Below are 18,376 nucleotides of genomic sequence, written 5' to 3'. Positions count from 1 at the left end.
TGCCGCGGAGCGGCTGGGCCCGTGAGCCATGGCCGCTGAGCCTGCACGTCCGGAGCCTGTGCTCCACAGCGGGAGAGGCCACGGCGGTGAGAGGCCCGCGTACCGCAAAAAAAAAAAAAAAAAAAAAAAAAAAAATGAGGAGCCTAGACTAGAATGATCTCAAAGGTTCTTTCTGCTTCTCCATGAGTCTAAGTGGGGCAAGGTTGCAGCAGGATGACCGAAGACAAACTCACAGAGGGACTTCGGGATGTGAATGATGTTAGCAAAAAGGATGCCTGAGTTAGAGCTACTGAAGAAATTCTATCCTGAAGCCAAGTCAGTAACTTGGCCACAAAGGGAGACTGTATGGAAATATTTGAAGAATAAGTGCTCCTTGTTGACAGCACGTGATGAGCGGGCTCCGAAAGGGGAGGGGTGACAGCTGCAGTTGTCTCTTGTCCTCCTTCTCCAGTTCTTCCTCCCGCACTCCCGAGGAAGTTCCCATGGGCAGAGCCGGATAATCCGAATGGCGTACCCTGAAGACTTCTACACCCAGATGATGGCTGAGTGCTACCAGATATGGGCCCAGCTGGAGCATGAGGCGGGAACCCAATTATACAGGTTGGGTTGGTGGGGGAGAATTCCTTGAATCATGGGGCTCAGCACCTGGGAGTGCTTTTATTATGCAAGAGGGCGATGCCAGGAATACTTGACATGCAACGGAGGGACACGGGGCCTCCGGAAGTGCCAGACACGTGGAAGCATTCTGCTTGCTGTCATCATGGTCACCCGACAGGTCCACCTGGCTCCTGCCAGTCTCTGAGTTCCAGGGCTGGGGTTAGACCAAGTGTCCAAGGCTTGCAGAGGTTGTTTGGGGAAAACTGCTGGAAAGACACTGGGCAGATGCTCAGAGCTGGAGTTTGTATCCACATCTCTGTGGAACCGTCAGAGACCCTCTCAGGGCAGGGATTGAAATAGAGGAGGAGGCCTCTGCTTGATTCTTTATATTCCTACTAGTATCACAAACTTTCACGCTGGGTCCTCTCCCCCAGAACAACCCTTATAACTCCATTTCATGCTCTGAATACCTCCTCCCATAGGAGCAAATGGGGATGCTCCTCAGGCTGCACTGCTGACCAGGGAGTGAGCCTGCAGCTATTTCTCTGTTGCCTGCATGGCCTTCTCTGACCCTTAAGACCCCCGCTCACTGACCTTTCAAACATTCATGGGGAAGAAGGCAGACAACCCAGGAGGCAAAGAGAACTTTTACCAACCATCCTACCACCCCTCCCGCCTTCTCTGTGGCTCTTAACTGAACTTCCTACAAAACCACTGCTCTACCCTACAGGGTGGCAGTTATTTTAATGGCCAGGAACCAAGAGGTTACTGTTCTGTTGCAAAAACACCATTAACTTAAGAACAAAGTGAAATCCATTATGCAAATACAGCTAGGGCAGCTAATTACAGATTTATTCCAGAGGCAGCTAATACACCCAGCACCCAAATAAAGGAGCATGTCTTGCTGAGGCGTGGCCTGGCAAAGGGACCTCTCTCTGTCAGCCATCTGTGAATTCTGCTGAGTATCTTGTGTTAAAAGAACTGCTGAGGCCTTAGAGGGCACACTTCATCCCAGCAGACAAGGAGGCAACTAAAAGATGTTTGGAAAGTGTCTGGAATCTTTCAGAGGGGAGACAATTCTGGAGTCAGACAGGCTTGAATTTGACTTTGTGCTCTACCTCTTACCAGCTGTGTGAACTTGGAAAAGTTTCTGTACCTCTCTGCGCCTCATTTTTCTCACAGGGCTTTGTGAGGATTAAACGAGACTCTTGCGAAATACTTGGCACTATGCCTAGCACTTTTGAATAGATGGCAGTTCCTTCCACTTATTCTGGGTCAGCTGTATCCTATCTCCATTGAGCCAGGGGGGAAGAAAGACAGAAGGAGACAGATGGGATGCAGCAACCATGGACATCGAGGGGAAGGGCTGCTGGAGAGAGGGAAAGGGACCCTTGGATAGGAGAATCTCATAATCTCACAATCCTTCTCTTTGGCAGGAGGACAGGAATTCGGAAGGGCTTTGGAACCAGGCAGGCCTGGCTCTAGATATCATCTTGCTCTGACATATTTAGCTGTGTGGTTTGGAGCAAGCTGTCTAACCTCTGTGAGACTCAGTTTTCTCATCTGTAAAGTAGGGGTAATAATATCTATTTCCTGTGTCTGTTGTGAGGATAAAGTTTGTAAAGGGCTTGCAACAGTACCTGACAAATCATCATCATCATTATCATTATCACTGCGTGTTTTAGTGCTTAGAACGAGAAACTAAGGCTGTTCTAAAAGTACCCGATCCATGTTAACTCATTTAATTCTCCCCACAAACTCATGAGAGGGTTGCTACTGAGTAGTCAGGGTCTTAACCTGTAGTGCAAATCACAGAATTACTCAACTTGCAGTCTAGAACAGGGTTTGGCAAACTTTTTCTGTGAATGGCCACATAGTTTTACAGGCTTTGCAGGCCATATGGTCTCTATTGCAATGATTCAACTCTGCCAACAACTCAACTGTGCCATTGCGAAAGCAGCCACAGATAATATGTAAACAAATGGGCATGGCTGGGTTCCAATAAAACTTTATTTATGGACACAAATTTCTGATAATTTTCATGTCATGAAATATTCTTCAGGACTTCCCTGGTGGTCCAGTGGTTAAGAATCCGCCTTCCAATGCAGGGGACATGGGTTTGATCCCCGGTCAGGGAACTAAGATCCCACATGCTGCAGGGCAACTACGCCCGCGTGCCACAACTAGAGAGCCTGTTTGATGCAACTACAGAGCCCACGTGCTCTGGAGCCTGCATGCCACAACTAGAGAGAAGCCCGTGCGCCACAATGAAAGATCCCACGTGCCACAACTAAGACCTGATGCAGCCAAAAATAAACAAACAAACAAATAAATATTTAAAAAAAGAAATATTCTTCTTTTGCTTTTTATCAACCATTTAAAAGTATAAAAACCATCTTGGCTTGTGGGACAGACAGGAACAGGTGATTTGGCCCCTGGGTCATTGCTTGCTGCCTCCTGATTTAGGAAATACCACAAACTGGTTACCTTGTCCATCCCTGTCTCCAAACAAGTTCATGCCTAGATCATCCCAGGTCAGAAGGCTGCTAACATACATTTAAAGACTGGGACATATTATAGCTCCTCTTAAAAGACTATCCCTAGGCTTCACAGCCCCAATTATGGAAAATGAAGAGTAAAGTGAATGTTCTTTGAAAAATCTTTGAAGTTCTGTATAGTGCTAGGCATTATTATTATTGTTGTTGTTATTAGTAGCAAGTCCTTTCTTATGGCCAACCTAATTTACTCAGGCACACTAATTTATTTGGTTCTTTTACTTAGTAGAGACACAGAACAGATACTTCCTATTCCAATCCCTTTAGCTTTTGTTCCTAATTCTGATTTTCTAAATGCTTCATCAGCTGTGTGATTCTTATTCTCCTGGGTTCTTCTGGAAGAACCAGCACAATATCATAATTGAACTGATAGATATGAACATATTTACTTAATGATATTTGATGATGATTTAAAAAAAAAAACCTTCAGGAGTTGATAAGGTGGTTGTCCAATTCTCTTCGTTCTGTTCTGCTGCTTCCTGTGACAGTGGCATACTAAATATGGGTGGCTCAGGATATTTGCATATATTCTGGGAACAGACGATGACACATGTGTCAGATCACAAGGTCTGAATCTTTTGTGATGTGTACAGCCAGGATGCTGATACCAAGAGCAAATCCCAGCTCTGTGGCCCATCTCTTTCCTGCCCCACCTTCTCCCTTTGAGTCCTACTATCTAGCTCCTGACCCGGGCTGCCCCTGCTTAGCTGACAATATCAGACAAGATCACAGCCGTAGGCAGTACAGCTGCTGCCAGAACCTGGTGGCCCCCTGCGCAGCTGCTGCTTCCTGTGTCTGCAAAGTGTCTGGCTTGTCAGCCACATCCCCTCCCTGGAGCAGTCTTTGTTAACCAATTCCACCTCAGCCCACTGAGCAGAAGATGAAACGCCAAGAGCTCCTCCAAAACCAACAAAGACAGCAGCCATTACCAAGTCCCTGTTGGAGTCCCTTCCCCAAGGTGACTCTGAGAGCTGGCTTTCCTGGCACTTTTAACCCAGAGGGGGGAAAGCTGGAGCTTGGGATGGGAGATGGCAGATGCAGGGAGAGCTGTCTGCCCCTCCCAAATCTTCCCCACTCCGTCCTGCCTCCTGTCCTGCTATAGTAACTGGTGGAAATCCCTTATCACCAACTCCCTACATCATGTCTGAGGCTTTAGTTGGGCCATAGAGAAGTCAACAAGGCCCTTGGGAGGAATCTTCCATTATCTCTTCCTAGGGCTGGATCCAGCTAGGGTTGGGAGGAAGGCACAGTTAGTACCAAATGCTCTGATGGTGTTCTGGGACGTGGGAGCTGCACTCTTTCCAGGGATCCCCAGCACCCCAGCCTCACTACAAGGTGACGTCTTTCTAGACCAGCCCTGACTGCTCATTTCCTGGTCATTTTTTTTTTCCTGCAATGCCCTTGCCCCTTCTCACCTTCCTCCTCCCCAAACTTCGTAGCCTGGATCTGAGCAGAAAAAGAGGAAAGGGAGGCCCAGAGCATAGGAGTGAGAAATTGATGCAGAATGAGCAGACTGTTTATTGGGATCTAGGAAAAGCCATTAAGAAAATAAGCACTTAAATGATTTTCAATCTGTGCATGGAAGTCATCTATCTTCATACTGGGGGAAAAAGGCCCGTTCTCCGATCCCGGTTTTGATTGACTGCTTTCCAATTCTCTAAGCATCTCCCACAGGAGCCTCTCACCTATTTCCCATAATGACAGGCCTTTGCATTTCCAGGCAGTGTTTTACATTTATTTCTGATTTGCTCATAATGGTCAAAAATCTCTCTCCAATCCAAGGCCTTTCTCTGGCAGTGCATGGTTTCCCTCAGGCCAAATAGCTCAGCTGTGATCCATGGAAAATGAGAATTTCCCAAACGAATCTCCGGACTAGGGGAGGGTCCAGCATCACAAATTCAGATGGAAAATTTCCCACTGTTAGATCAATATCTGGGCTGAGAAATAAATGCCACAGGGGCAGAGAGCTGGAGCAAAATGATTACAATTGGCACAATTACATTCACCAGCAGAATCAGCTTGCTGATTACTCCTAGGGATGGGGAGCTCCCGCTTCATCCACCGCAGGACGGCTTGGGAATTAGAACATCCCTCAGCATTTCATAATTCGACAGATTTGCCCGTTGCTTTGGCGTGAGTTCATTTCCTCCATATAGTACATTCCTGAAAGAGGAGTTCTTATTTCAAGGAAAGAAGGAAGGAAGGAAGGGAAGAAGGGAGAAAGGAAGGGAAGGAAGGGAAAGTAACTAAATCTCAGAGTATGTGAGAGACCAAGGCTAGTATATTGCAGGCAGAGGTTAGAATATGCTGCTCTGGAATTTCCGGGCCAGGGATCTGACATTGTGACTGCTAAGGTGAGGTCTTTCCCAGAATTCTACACAGCCACAACCTCATCAGGTACAAAGGGCTCAATCAAGAACGTACGCTTGGGTGACTTAATTATCCTGTTGACCAAGGAGTTTACTAGGCAAGTTTTCATTAACTGAGAACCAATCTGAAGTTCTTTTGGGGCCACAGGAAAAAGACGGTCTGCTGGCTGGTGGGGATTTCTACAGCATCTTTCCTCTGCTGAGCTTTGAAGAGGCAGAGGCGTTCACTGCTTTCTCACCAGTGGCGAATGCTGGGTAGGCGGGGGCCATGGCAAATGGATTGGGCATGCTGCGTGGCTCTGTGTACTGACACTGGCCCCAGGGCCCGCTGTGTCCCTACCCCCTCCCAATCTTCTCTTTAATCCCCCCAACCAGATAATGTGGGATTTGGAAGCATGTAATATCCATGAGACTCCATTATAGGCTATTACGAGCTTTATATACAGTACCTGGGGGATGTGTCAGGCTGATGCTTGTCACTGTGGCTGCTGCAACCGAGAGGGACTACAGGAATGGTCCCAAGGGCCAAAGTGACCCTTCTATTGTTTTGATCAGTTCCCCCCAAAAGGGAGCTCTGATCTGTGACAGAGATATGGAAAGCATTAAAGAGAAACAGCTCTCATTCTCTTATGGAGGAAGAAACACAGAGGGATGTATAGGGAGAAACAAAATCATTGAATCGCTGAATTAATTGCTGGAGTCCTAAGAGGCCATCTCACCTACTGGGGTTTCTGCATGAGGGCACTATTGGCATTTGGGTGGGATCTTCCTGAGCATTGCAGGTTTAGCATCCCTGGCCCCTGCCCACCAAATGTGAGTGGCAGCCCCCAGGCATTGTGACAAGCAAAAAAATGATCCATGCCATTTCCACAACTCCCCTGGTGTGGAACCACCAATAGTCCAACAGTCATGCGTTACAGAGGAGGAATCTGGGGTTGGATCAGCGAGCAATCAGACCAAGGTCACAGAGGGGATGCCGGGGCTGGACCCAGGGCCAGAGCGCCCAACTTAGGACCCTTTCCACAAAACAGGCAGCCTCTGAGAAGGAACCGAGAGATAGATGCACAAGAAGAGACAAAACATTATATGACCAGAAAAAGGAACAGGGAAAAGAAACAGCAGGGAGTTGGGGAGGGGAAAGGGGATAAAGAATTGAGATCAAAACAGTGAGTGGGGTCAGGGGACTGGAGGAAAGGGAAGAAATCTTATCAAATTCATTGAACATTTACCACTTTCTAGGTGTGGAGATAAAAGAGGACTTAGGATCTCTGACCTCAAGGGCAGGATGGATCCTGATGAGGGAAGATGGAGGGATAAGCAAACCAATAGCGAGAGCCAAGGGCAGACTTGGGGATGGGCTAGAAACCAGCGCAACAATACTGGACTGTTACAACAGAATGGAGATGCCTTTGCCTGTTTTTTGAATGTGAGGCCAGGACTCCCCTTGAAGCCTGGTCTGGGCCCCTTGCTGAAAAATGACAGAGAAGGCCCAGGGCCCGGACGCAGACTCTCACTCAGGTGTCTTTTTTTTTTTTTATATAGGCAGACTGGACTACTGCTGCTGGGAATGAAGGAGAGCGCAGAATTAAAGATAATCCAGGCTACTCTGTCTAGGCAGGGAGTGGAACACCAGTGTCTTCCATCTGAGGAACTGAAGCAACGTTTCCCCAATATTCGGTTGTCCAGGGGAGAAGTGGGGCTCTTGGACAAGTCTGGGGGAGTTCTCTATGCTGACAAGGCGCTCAGAGCCCTTCAGGTGATATCGTGCAGCATTAGGGGCACTGCAGCTTCTGCTCTGGGCATCCCGGGTCCCCATCAGCCATCCCCTGACCCCCAGTTGGATGACAGCCTTTGCCCTGCCAGCTTTAGTCTTGACTTTTTGGACTGGGCAGTTTTATATACCCTGCTAGGCCTCGACAATATGGGAGAGGAGGTCTAGATTCTGCCCTCTCTTTTCTGCACTCGATGAAAGATTCTTTGTCCACCAGGGTGAACCACATACATAACTGATTCGCCCTTCCCTGCTCCTGCCCTTTCAGGATGCAATTCGACAGCTAGGAGGCATAGTGCATGATGGAGAGAAGGTGATGGAGATAAAACCAGGGCTACTGGTCGTGGTGAAAACCACCTCCAGGAGCTACCAAGCCAAGAGCTTGATCATCACAGCAGGTCCTTGGACCAACCGGCTCCTCCGTCCCCTGGGAATTGAGCTGCCTCTCCAGGTAAGGGGAGCTGGAAGCCTGAGAGTTGGAGCTTAAGAAAAGAAGCCTTCGGGCTTCCCTGGTGGCGCAGTGGTTGAGAATCCGCCTGCCGATGCAGGGGACATGGGTTCGTGCCCCGGTCCAGGAAGATCCCACATGCCGCGGAGCGGCTGGGCCCGTGAGCCATGGCCACTGAGCCTGTGCGTCCGGAGCCTGTGCTCTGCAACGGGAGAGGCCACAACAGTGAGAGGTCCGCGTAACACAAAAAAAAAAAAAAAAAAAAAAAAAAAAAGAAAAGAAAAGAAGCCTTGGACCCAGATGGACTTGAATCTTCCATCTGCCACTTGCTAGTGGATGACTTTGGGCAAATTCATTCACCTTCACCTCACTTAGCCTCAATTTTATAACCTGTAAAATGGGGACTAGGGCTGTTGGAGAATTAAATTTTATATATATATATATATATATATATATATAACCTTAGGAGTTGGCCTGGCCTATAGTAAGCACTCAATAAGCATGAGGTATTATTAACTCCTGGAGAGAGAGAGAAGTAGGCTGGATGCAGTTTTGGGAGAAGATTAAGAATAGGGGAAGAGACAGATTCAGCAATTTTTATGCATCATAACATAATGTAACATGTAAATGACATGAGAATTGAGTGAAACAAAGATGGGTGAGTTAATCAGGGCATCTGGGCTTATATTAAAGGGCTACGGGACCCCAGAAATGCTTTCCCCCTTCATTTCCCACTTCTTCCTGCTCCAAGACCCTGCGGATCAACGTGTGTTACTGGCGAGAGAAGGTTCCTGGAAGCTATGGTGTGTCCCAGGCCTTTCCATGCTTCCTGGGCTTCAGCCTGGCTCCTTACCACATCTATGGATTGCCCTCCGGAGAGTACCCAGGGCTGATGAAGGTGAGCGGAGAGGCCAAGAGAAGGCTAATAGGGGCCCAGGCAGATTTGGGGCAGCTATTCTAACTCTCCTCTCACCAGACTCCCTCGGATCGCAGTGGGCAGGACCAGGAACGGACTTCACTATTCACTATGCGCAACACAAGACCCCTGGCTGTCCTGGAGCCCTTCCTTTGCAAACATAGGGTTGGCGGGGGAACGGACAGCTAGGCAAACTCACGTGGCAACAAACAGCATCTGTCAGGACTGGGGAAGGCTGGGATGATGGATGGGGTGCATTCTGTGTACAACCTGCCACCTTGGGTTGGGGGTGGTGTGCAGGAGGCCGGCCATCCCAGCTCACACTGCTCTGATTGGGAGCCAGGTCTGCTATCACCACGGCAACAATGCAGATCCTGAGGAGCGGGACTGCCCTGCAGCTTTCTCAGACATCCAAGACGTCCACATCCTGAGCTGCTTTGTCAGAGATCACTTACCTAACTTAGAGCCTGAGCCTGCTGTTATGGAGCACTGCATGTACACGGTAAGGGTGTGGGCAACTGGGCCAGGCTCTCTCGCAGCCCTGGAGAGCAGGGGAATGAGACAGACTGGCCTTGGGCTGCTCAGGCTGGACTCTACCTGACCCCTGACACAGTATGTGACTTGAAACAAATGAGCTCATTTCTGCGGGTCAGTTCACCTCCACCAGAGAGGGCCCACTGGAGGTTATTCGTATTCTTTTTCATTAGGAAACTAGGCATACGTCTGGCAGTCCTTCACTATGTTTCCCAGAAGAGCTCTAAAAGAGTTTTTGGCAAGAATGTTCTAGTTGAGCAGGTCTTAGGGACAAAGAGAAGAGACAGATGTCACCAGGGCCTGAGGCATCTTCGCTAAAGTTAGTTTACACGTGTTAACTGAGCACCTACTGTGTTCATAGCTCTACACGAGAAGAGACAGATGGACAAATGAGAAAGACTGGCGTACCCTAGGGCACTGGCATACAGAAAGCATTCCTGTGCCCCATTCCTATTCTTTCTGGAAAGAAATCCAGCTGAGTCTCCTCCCTTCTGAGCCTGCAGTTCTTCCTCCTCCCTCTATCCTCAAAGGACACAGGTGTGATTGTTTCTTTCTAGAACACCCCTGATGAGCACTTCATTCTTGATCGACACCCAAAGTACGACAACATTGTCATTGGTGCTGGATTCTCTGGTGAGCCTGAGCGAGGGAAGACTGGGTGCCTTAAAGACAACCTACCTCCGTGCCAGGCAAAATGGTGTTTTTCATGCTTTTAGTTGAACAGAGAGGGGCCAAAGCATAGACCTTGAGTGTATAAGGGGGTTGAGCGGGGCTATCAGAGAAGAAAGGGTTCTCATGCTGGGAGGCAACTTCCAGCTTTGGGATGCGACCAATGGGAAGGTTAGCTCTATCTGGGGACTGTGTAGGGGACGTCCAGGGAGTCCAGTACTTGTCTCTGAGGATGCCTGACCACCTGTTCTCCTTTCCCTAGGGCATGGGTTTAAGCTGTCCCCTGTTGTGGGGAAGATCCTGTATGAATTAAGCATGAAATTAATGCCATCCTATGACTTGACACCTTTTCGAATCAGCCGCTTCCCCTGCCTGGGCAAAGCCCACATTTGACTGGCCACCTGCTTCCCTTCTGTGCACAGGAGCTGGGAATAAAGCCCTCTTCTGGGAAAGACTTCTCAGAGGAAGGAAGTGTCTGGGAGATGTTATCCTTTTTTCTTGCCCCTCTTCAGTTCCCCATAAACACCAGCTGATTGAATTTACCTTCTTTCCCTAGCCAGCTCCCCAATCCCACATTTTTTTTGCTTCAGAAATTCAATCAGATATTCTATAATCACAGAGTAGCAAGGACCTTGAAGCTGGATGTCTCAATAAGGAGGGGGCATAAGGACTGGCTCAGGAGACCAAAGCAGCTGTTAAAATTCTCTTCACGGGGGCATTTGATGCATTTGGGATAGGTTTGACTAAAGCTGCCTGGGGGAGAGTAAATAAGATGATCTGTAGACCACTAAGGCCCTTGGCATTCCTGTTCATAAAACTAGAGCCACCCTCTATCACAAACTCCTGTAAAATTTGGCTCATCTTGGGTGCACAGTAAATGTTTGTTGCAAAAAATGTGTTGAACAAACAGATAAGTAAATGACTGCATTGCATGAAAGCCTGTGGTGGGCTTTATTTTCCATGTGACCTTATTTCTTACAGACTTTAACTGTCTAAATTAGCACCACAGAATCCATTACCCCAGGACTCCTTGGGGTCTTTATCCCCTCAATGCACCGCACCCTCTTTCTCTGGATTCTTTGTTTGGTTCTCATCCTCTCTCTGGTTCTATAAAGGTGCTCAGCTCCCCAGTCTCTCATTAAGGTGTATTGTCAGGTCTTTATGAAGATGGAGCTGTTCTACCAGAAAGGAAGAGAGAGACACACTCGCTTAGAAACCCTGTTCAATGTTTGAATGTTAAATGTGCCATTTTATTATCATTAGGATTGCTCCCACTTAATGAAACGGCATTAACACCAAGTCAGCTGGCCTCCTTACACTAATTGCTTTGGAAGGAAACAGGCTCATAACTGCCCCAGGGTGGGTGGAGGGGTGAGAGGTGTAAACAGAGACTCAAGCAAGGCTGAGCGCACTCAGATGAAACCCAAGCAGGAGCATTTCTAGACAGGGCCAGTTTGACCCAAAAGAACAGGAGTTAAAGTGCTCTGGGGAGAAAAAAAATGGGACTGGGTGGGGTGGAAATGTTCGAAGGAATCGCTGAGAGGGGAAGAGTGGGAAATGGAAATAAGAGTAAAAATATTCCCAAAGGAAATAACAACACAGAGGAAATTACTCTTCAATTGCCTTATAGGCCTAGGCACATGGATTAGTACTGATTTCTCCTGGGAATTATAAAAGCCAGCCAATCCTGTCAACCCCATGCCAAGTCTGCTTTTTGGGTGCTCTCACTTAGTTCCCCAAACCACAGCCTCTGTAAAGTGGGAATAATCATATCTGTAAAATGGGAATAATACTATTGATACATTCCATGGATCAACCTTGAAGACATAATGCTAAATAAAATAATCCAGACATAAAAGGACAAGTATTGTATGATTCCACTTGTGTGAGCTACCTAGAGTAGTCAAATTCATAGAAACAGAAAGTAGAATGGTGGCTGCCAGGGGCTGGAGGGAGGGGGGAATAAGGAGTTATTGTTTAATGGGCATAGAGTTTCAGTTTGGGAAGATAAGTTCTGGAGATGGATGGTGGTGATGGCTGCACAACACTGTGAATGTACTTAAATGCCACTCAACTGTACACCTAAAACGGTTAACATGGTACATTGTAAGTTATGTATATTTTACTGCAATAAAGAAAAAGGGAATAATAATACTGACCAACTCCACAGGAGTGTGTGAGGATCCAATAAGGTCATTCATTCATTCATTCAACACACAAATATTTGTTGAGTTCAGCTGTGTGCCAGGCACTGTGCTAGGCATGGTGGATGTATTGAACAACACAGAAATCTCTACTCTTGTGGTGTTTACAGTTCAGTAAGGAAAGGACATGTAGATACTACATATAAATAAATTGTATTGTACATTAGAGGGTGACAAGTGCGTTGGGGAAAAAACAGAGCAGAATGGAGAAGATAGAGAATGCTGGGGGAGGGGCTGCCCTTTTCAATGGTGGTCAGGGTAGGACTCATTGAGGAGGAGGCATCTGAGCAGACTTGGAGGAGAGGGAGTGCACCACGCAGATACCTGGGGGTCTGTAAGAGAACGCGGTAAATTGTAAAGCAAGGTATTGTGTTATTACTGAGAGAGAGAAACATGCAGTACAGAGAGGGATGAGTGTAAGATCCTGCCAGCTCCCAAGCTGGCAAAGTTGGGGAGGAAGGATGTTGGGGACCTCTCTCTCCCCCTCGTTCCATGGCTGCCCGCAGCTCCCTGTGCTTCTGCTTCTCTCAGTGCCACCCTCCTCCCCCAGCCAGCTGCAGCTCCCCTTCCAAAATATCCAGTCTTATTCAGCTTGCCGGTGACAGCTAAAGGAGGGGACAAGTGTCTAGAGGAGGCTGAGAAAGGACAAGTGGGGGAGGCTGACAAGCCCTGCCTGGGCTGGCAAAGTCTCTTTAGAAATGAGCCAGTGTGTCCTAGAAACAGAGTGCAAGCAGGGGCAGGGGCAGGGGCGTGTGGGGTAGGACGGGTGTGTGTGGGAGGGATGAGGTCAGGGAAGAGTGCAGAGAAACAGGAATTGGATAAGAAGAGACTGGCAATGTGCAGGCCAAGAAGGCAGGTGAGGACCTGCAGGGGGGGCTGCACACAACCCAAGTGGGAGGAACTGAGCATTTCTTACTGAGGGTGGGATGGGGTCATAGAGGGGAAGAAGGGATGTAGGAAATAGAGTCTGTGGATATGGAGAAGAGGACTAGACATTGTAGATGGGCTCGGAGGACAACTTGAGGGTTTTGGTAACATTGAAGGATTTGCCAAGCAGACCCACCAGCGTTATCTCCCTGCCTACCTTCTGCTTGAGCGTGGCCAGGCATCCACTTTCAGGCCGACCCTACCTATCTTCAAGATGGAAGAAAATCAAAATAAATCGGGCAGGCAATAAGAGACCTCTGGAAGGGCAACTGGGGTCCTCACAGGCTGCAGGGGAGAGATAAGGGCAGCGAAGAGAAAGAGGCCGGCACGGTTGCCAACCAGACTAAGGAAAACAGAGGCAGGCTCAAAATAGATTGGGGTTGCGGGAGGGAGGAGAGGCAGCCCAGAAAAGAAGGGAAAGCAGAGGCAATCGATGCCATTGCGACTCTGACCCAATTCTTCATTTCTCAGCCTCACCATCTGAAAAATTAGGGGGAGATGGGGAAAAAGGGAAAGACTGAGGAGACTCAGGGGAAAGTAATTTGAGTCCTAAGGCCTAGGCAATTGTGGGGTACAAATCAGTAATCCCAATGTGAAAAAGAGGAGGTATATGGTGTAGTCAGTACGAGTTAAACACTAACCAGAGTTTGGTATCCCAGGACAGGTTTAAGAGCTTAAGGAGTGTGATTGTAACTTGGAATGAGGTTCACCTGTCTAGCAAGGTAAGTGGCAGCAACAAGGATGAGTTAATCTGGGGGTACTAGGCTGGAGTGACTTGATGCTTGCATTTAACTTCTCAAAAGAGTGATTAAAGAGAATTTGGTTATTGGATATTCTATTTCAATGGTGGGCTTGCCATGCAGAAGGAGGGATTTAGGTTAGAACTCGGGAAATCCATCCCACTAAGTAGATTTGTGAGATATTGAAACATGTATATAGCACTGCTTAGGGTATTCTTTCCTTGGAAATCTTTAAAAACGAGAAGCTCACCTATTTGGGTCTATATAGTCTTGCCTGAAGGCCAGAACCTCCCAACAAATCTCTGGAAGACTTCTGGCTAGAGAGGAGGTAGGGTCTGAGATGGAATTCTGGGCAGGGAGAATGAATGTAAGCACCTGGGGGGAGAGGTGAGGCATAAGGCAGGCTGGATCTGTCAGGCAGGAAGAAGCAGCAGGGACAAGGGGCAGGATTCTAACACGCAGGACCCAGTGGCATTTACATAACTTTGAATAATGAATAAGCCCAGCTCTGGGGCTCCTAGTCAGCATGCTCATCTGCATCTTTATTAGGCTTTATAAGTGATTCAGCTCCCTACCCTTTCCCCCCAGCCCCTGCCCAGCCTGCCCCAAGCATCAGGGTAGTTGATTGCTCATTATTTTAGACTAGATTTGTTTCACCAACATTCAGTGAGGCATGGAGTGGGGGACACAGGAGGGAGGAATAAATCCAAAAGGCAGGTAGAGTGGAGGGGTAGGGGAACGAACAGAAGAAGCAGCCACAGGAAGGCAGGCAGACGGCTGCGAGCTAGGGACGTGGGCATAATTCTCTGAAATGCTCCTGGGGCCAGCATCTTCAGGAGAGAAAGGTTTCTTAGATGCCCCCAAATGTGCTGGGTTCAAGTCCCACTCAATCCCCTGTTTCCCTTACATCTGTTGCCAAGCCCCCAGCAGGCTTCTCTCTCAGCTCCAGTGCAGTGCTGAGCCACTTGAGCAGCCAGATGAAAACTGCCCCCAGGGAAGTTCTCACTTTTTCCTGAGGCAGGAATTTTGCTATTTTCATGAAAAAAAAAAAAAAAAAAATCTACTATGCTTTGCAAGGCCAGAACAGGCACCAGGCATATATTAGGGGAGAAAGTGATAGGAACAGGGCCTACATGGTATGTGAATTTGTAGAGAAAGGAATGCTTGTGTCCATAGAGAGTTTGAGCCCACTTGGAAAGAGAAGCCTGGAAAAGATGGGCAGCCCTCGACTCCTCCAGGTAGGCATATTAGGGCCAACTGCTCTGGTCTACTGGCAGGAGGCAGGAGAAGTATTTAATAGCCTGGACAAGGAGTTGGCAGGAAACTGGTAGGGGGAAAGGTAGAGCACTTCTCAACCCTGGCTGCACATTGAAACCATCAAGAGAGCTTTAAAAAATATGATGCTTGGGCCCCACCCAAGGCCAATTAAATCAGAATCCCCGAGGGAGAAGGCCTTGGGCACAGTAGTATTTCTTAAAAAGCTCCTCAATGATAGGACTTCCTTGGTGGTCCAGTCCTTCTACTGCAGCGGACATGGGTTCGATCCCTGGTTGGGGAACTAAGGTCCCGCATGCCGCGCTGAGTGGCCAAAAAAAAAAACCTCCTCAATGTTGTTTGGATGCTGATTTGAACAAACTAACTTTAAAAAATATATATATATATAATTTATTACATTATTAATATTAAAAATCAGGAAAATGTAAACACTGGATATTTGGTACTAAGGAGTTATTGATAATTTTTTTTAGGTGTGATAAGAGTATTGTGATTACATTTTAAGGAGTCATTTCCTTTTCTTTGAGGGGTAGATACTAAACAAATATCTTCATTGTAACAAAGTGATATCATATCTGGGGTCTCCTTCAAAATAATCCAAGGGAATGTGGAAGTGGGCCAGGTTCAAATGAAGCAAGATTCACTCTGTGTTGAAAATTGTTGAAGCTGTTTGGTGGATAAGGCTCATTATACTACGTTTTTTACTCTTTGTATATACAACAAAACAAAAACAGTTCCTTGAGTGTTTCTAATATACAGCAAGGTGAGAACCCCAGAGCCAGGCACTCAGCAGGAAAGGGGCCACGATGGCACCTCTGTGGGCACAACCGACTTTAAGGAGACCAGGTTTGTGGGACCCTAAACGATAGGTGAGAGCCCTGTCCTCCAACGCCCTAGGCTTCAGGCAGAGTCACAGGGACCACTTGTATGGAACCAGAGCTGGCAGTCAGAGATGCACTGGGGGTGCCCAAAGAGCCCTTCAGGCTTCCTCCCCCACCCCAGAACAGCCTCCGGGGACTCAGGCTCTATGCACCAGGCCAGGAGGCTGGACCAAGGGGAGCCGCCTGCCTGAGGCACACAGAGCAAGCAATCAGCCTGTCTCTTCTCTCTCAATCCCTGCCCTCTCTCGACTGACTCCACAGGAGCCAGGCCCCCATCTCAGCCGGCAACACCCCCTCCCCCCTCCCCCCCTCCAGCCGTCACCACTGCTTCCCAGCGCTGTCACCCTCCCGACGGGCTCATCTGCCTCTGTCAGGGAACATTAGCCCAGCAGACTTCATCAAGGACGTGAGAGGAGGCTGAACACCAGTCCACAGAAGTACGGGCACCCAGGCAGCCACCCTCAGCGGCTGCCGGCAGAGCGGTCTGAGCTGCTGAGAGATTCGCGGGTAGCTTGATCTCATTTGCATATCACTTCTTTAACGAACACATTCACAAGAATCCCAAATTCTCAGTTTTCTACTCTCACCGACAGATTGGATCTCCTCACACTTGTCCCTGACACGGATCAACCATTCCCACGTTCTCCACATGCTCTTGAGAAATAACTTCCCGCCCTGCCGAGGTGCAAGGTATTCCCTCCCCCACCCCGCCCCGCCCCTCCGAACTCAGCCCCGCCCCCCGAACTCACCCCCGCCCCCACCCCACCTCCACCGGAGCAACCACCAGCTCCACCATCGCGCTCAGCTTGGGGCTCTCTCTCTTCTCCGCTCCATTACCTTCCCCTGATGGCCTCTAGGGGCTGGGCAGGGGAGAGAGTTGGAGGGGGTCTATTTAAGAGATTTTTGGAATCTGTGCCTGCGCATCACCCGCTGCCATGAGTTATTTCAGCGCCGATGTTTGTCTCGAGCTGATTATTCCAACCCGAGAACAGGTGGAGCAGCCTGCGGTGGCTTATTCGTCAGCCAAGGCCATCTGTTCCCAACAAGCTGAGATTTGTAGCTGATTTCTACTGGGGAGCAAGGAGTCGGGGCGGGGAGGGAGATGAAGATCACCTCCAGGCCCCAGGAGACTTACTCCTCCCAGACCTTATGCGAGGTCTGAACCCCTAAGTCCTCCCCTTCTAAAACCAATACCTTCTCATTTTCTCAGAGAACTCACCGGTCACTTGACTCTCTGAAACAGCGAAAATACTTTTTCCTTAAGGGGCTAAACCTTCTTAGATGGAGTCAGGTATGAGAAGCAGGAATCCATTAGCCAGGCACAGTCTGGCCATTGACTCATGTCCACCCTTACAGATCTTAAAAAAAAGAAAAAAAAAAGTATATAACCATAACACAAATATCCTAAATGACCTTCTTGACTCTCGGCTTCTCCTCACCCCACTCCATCACCGGTCCCTTCATCAACACGAGTCTCCTTGCCTAAACCTGTCACCTGCAGGGCTCCAGGCTGCATGGGAGGCCATGTCTGGATGCTCCTATCTCCCCCTCCCCCACAGCTCCTCTCCCCTAAATACCCTGTTCAAGTTCCACCCTCCAATCTGTTCCTCTTCAAGCTTCCATTCTCAGCCATGCCAAGAGACGCCTGCTGCTTTAAGAATGGTTTTCCCTGAGCAAGGGATCTAAGCAGTTTCTAAGCAGCTTTGCCACATGGTTTACCACCCCACCCCCCCCTGCCCCGCCCAGGGCTACTATTTCGATATATGCAATGCCGGGAAAGACGCTACTCTTACAGTCACACTAATATGACAGTTTTGGGCCTTCTTTGGTGTTTGACACAGATACACATCTGTACTGACTTAAAAGAAAAATTGTATGAAAACTTTATTACAAGCACAGATACTTCATCTATAATCCCACATCCCCAAACAAAGCTATTTCTATTTTTCAGAAGTCTCATCTAACGTTTATCTATTTATCTGTTTTCACATGTACTTTTGTCATGTGTACATGTTCCCTTAAGAACCCATTCAAAGAGCTTAAGACTGCCTCACTTTCGAGTTGGTTCTCTAGGCTTATTTTGCCAGTGCCTGGGAGCGGAAGCTCCTTTTCTGCTCTTAAATCCTGTCCAGTGGCTCAGTATGTGGTTCACAGGAAAGGCAAGCCCCCACAGATGAGCTCCCGGACCCTCAAAAGCAGGCCATGGACCTGTGCTTCTAGTGCAGAACCTTCCAGGGCAGTGCCACTCACTAGGGTCAATCTCCCTTGCTCTCCAGAGGACACCATTCCCGTGGGGGCCAGAAGCAGCCCTTAAGCAAGGGTGCCAACCTGTAACTGATGCCAGTCCCCAGGATTAAATTTGAGCCATGAGGCCTATTTCATCACGTACTTTTTTTTTTTTTTTTTGCGGTACGCGGGCCTCTCCCGTTGCGGAGCACAGGCTCCGGACACGCAGGCTCAGTGGCCATGGCTCACGGGCCCAGCCGCTCC

The 18,376-nt window shown here is 48.5% G+C and overlaps 1 protein-coding gene and 1 long non-coding RNA gene across 3 annotated transcripts in view; one reads left to right on the top strand and one right to left on the bottom strand.

Annotated features, from left to right (window-relative positions):
- Positions 1-10,252, top strand: part of PIPOX (pipecolic acid and sarcosine oxidase) — an 11,507-nt gene extending 1,255 nt beyond the window's left edge. Inside the window, exons 2-8 of the mRNA XM_007121718.4 lie at positions 452-600; positions 7,064-7,277; positions 7,561-7,743; positions 8,492-8,638; positions 9,000-9,158; positions 9,748-9,823; positions 10,122-10,252. Of these exons, the coding sequence (XP_007121780.1) occupies positions 452-600; positions 7,064-7,277; positions 7,561-7,743; positions 8,492-8,638; positions 9,000-9,158; positions 9,748-9,823; positions 10,122-10,252 (1,059 nt within the window). The remainder of the gene's footprint in view (positions 1-451; positions 601-7,063; positions 7,278-7,560; positions 7,744-8,491; positions 8,639-8,999; positions 9,159-9,747; positions 9,824-10,121) is intronic.
- The window catches only part of LOC114484993 (uncharacterized), a 21,983-nt gene extending 3,613 nt beyond the window's left edge, over positions 1-18,370 (bottom strand). Inside the window, exons 1-3 of one of the 2 annotated variants that reach the window (XR_003678420.2) lie at positions 17,464-18,370; positions 17,106-17,244; positions 5,153-5,315 (exon numbers count right to left, since the gene is read on the bottom strand). This is a non-coding gene — a long non-coding RNA (uncharacterized lncRNA). Of the gene's footprint in view, positions 1-5,152; positions 5,316-17,105 lie in introns of both variants that reach the window. The other variant, XR_003678417.2, reaches the window with a different exon arrangement.
- Between the last annotated feature and the right edge of the window lie 6 nt (positions 18,371-18,376).

The sequence above is a fragment of the Physeter macrocephalus genome, unplaced genomic scaffold (genome assembly GCF_002837175.3).
Source record: "Physeter macrocephalus isolate SW-GA unplaced genomic scaffold, ASM283717v5 random_352, whole genome shotgun sequence".
NCBI lineage: Eukaryota > Metazoa > Chordata > Mammalia > Artiodactyla > Physeteridae > Physeter > Physeter macrocephalus.
This window is presented reverse-complemented; position numbering and strand designations above follow the sequence as displayed.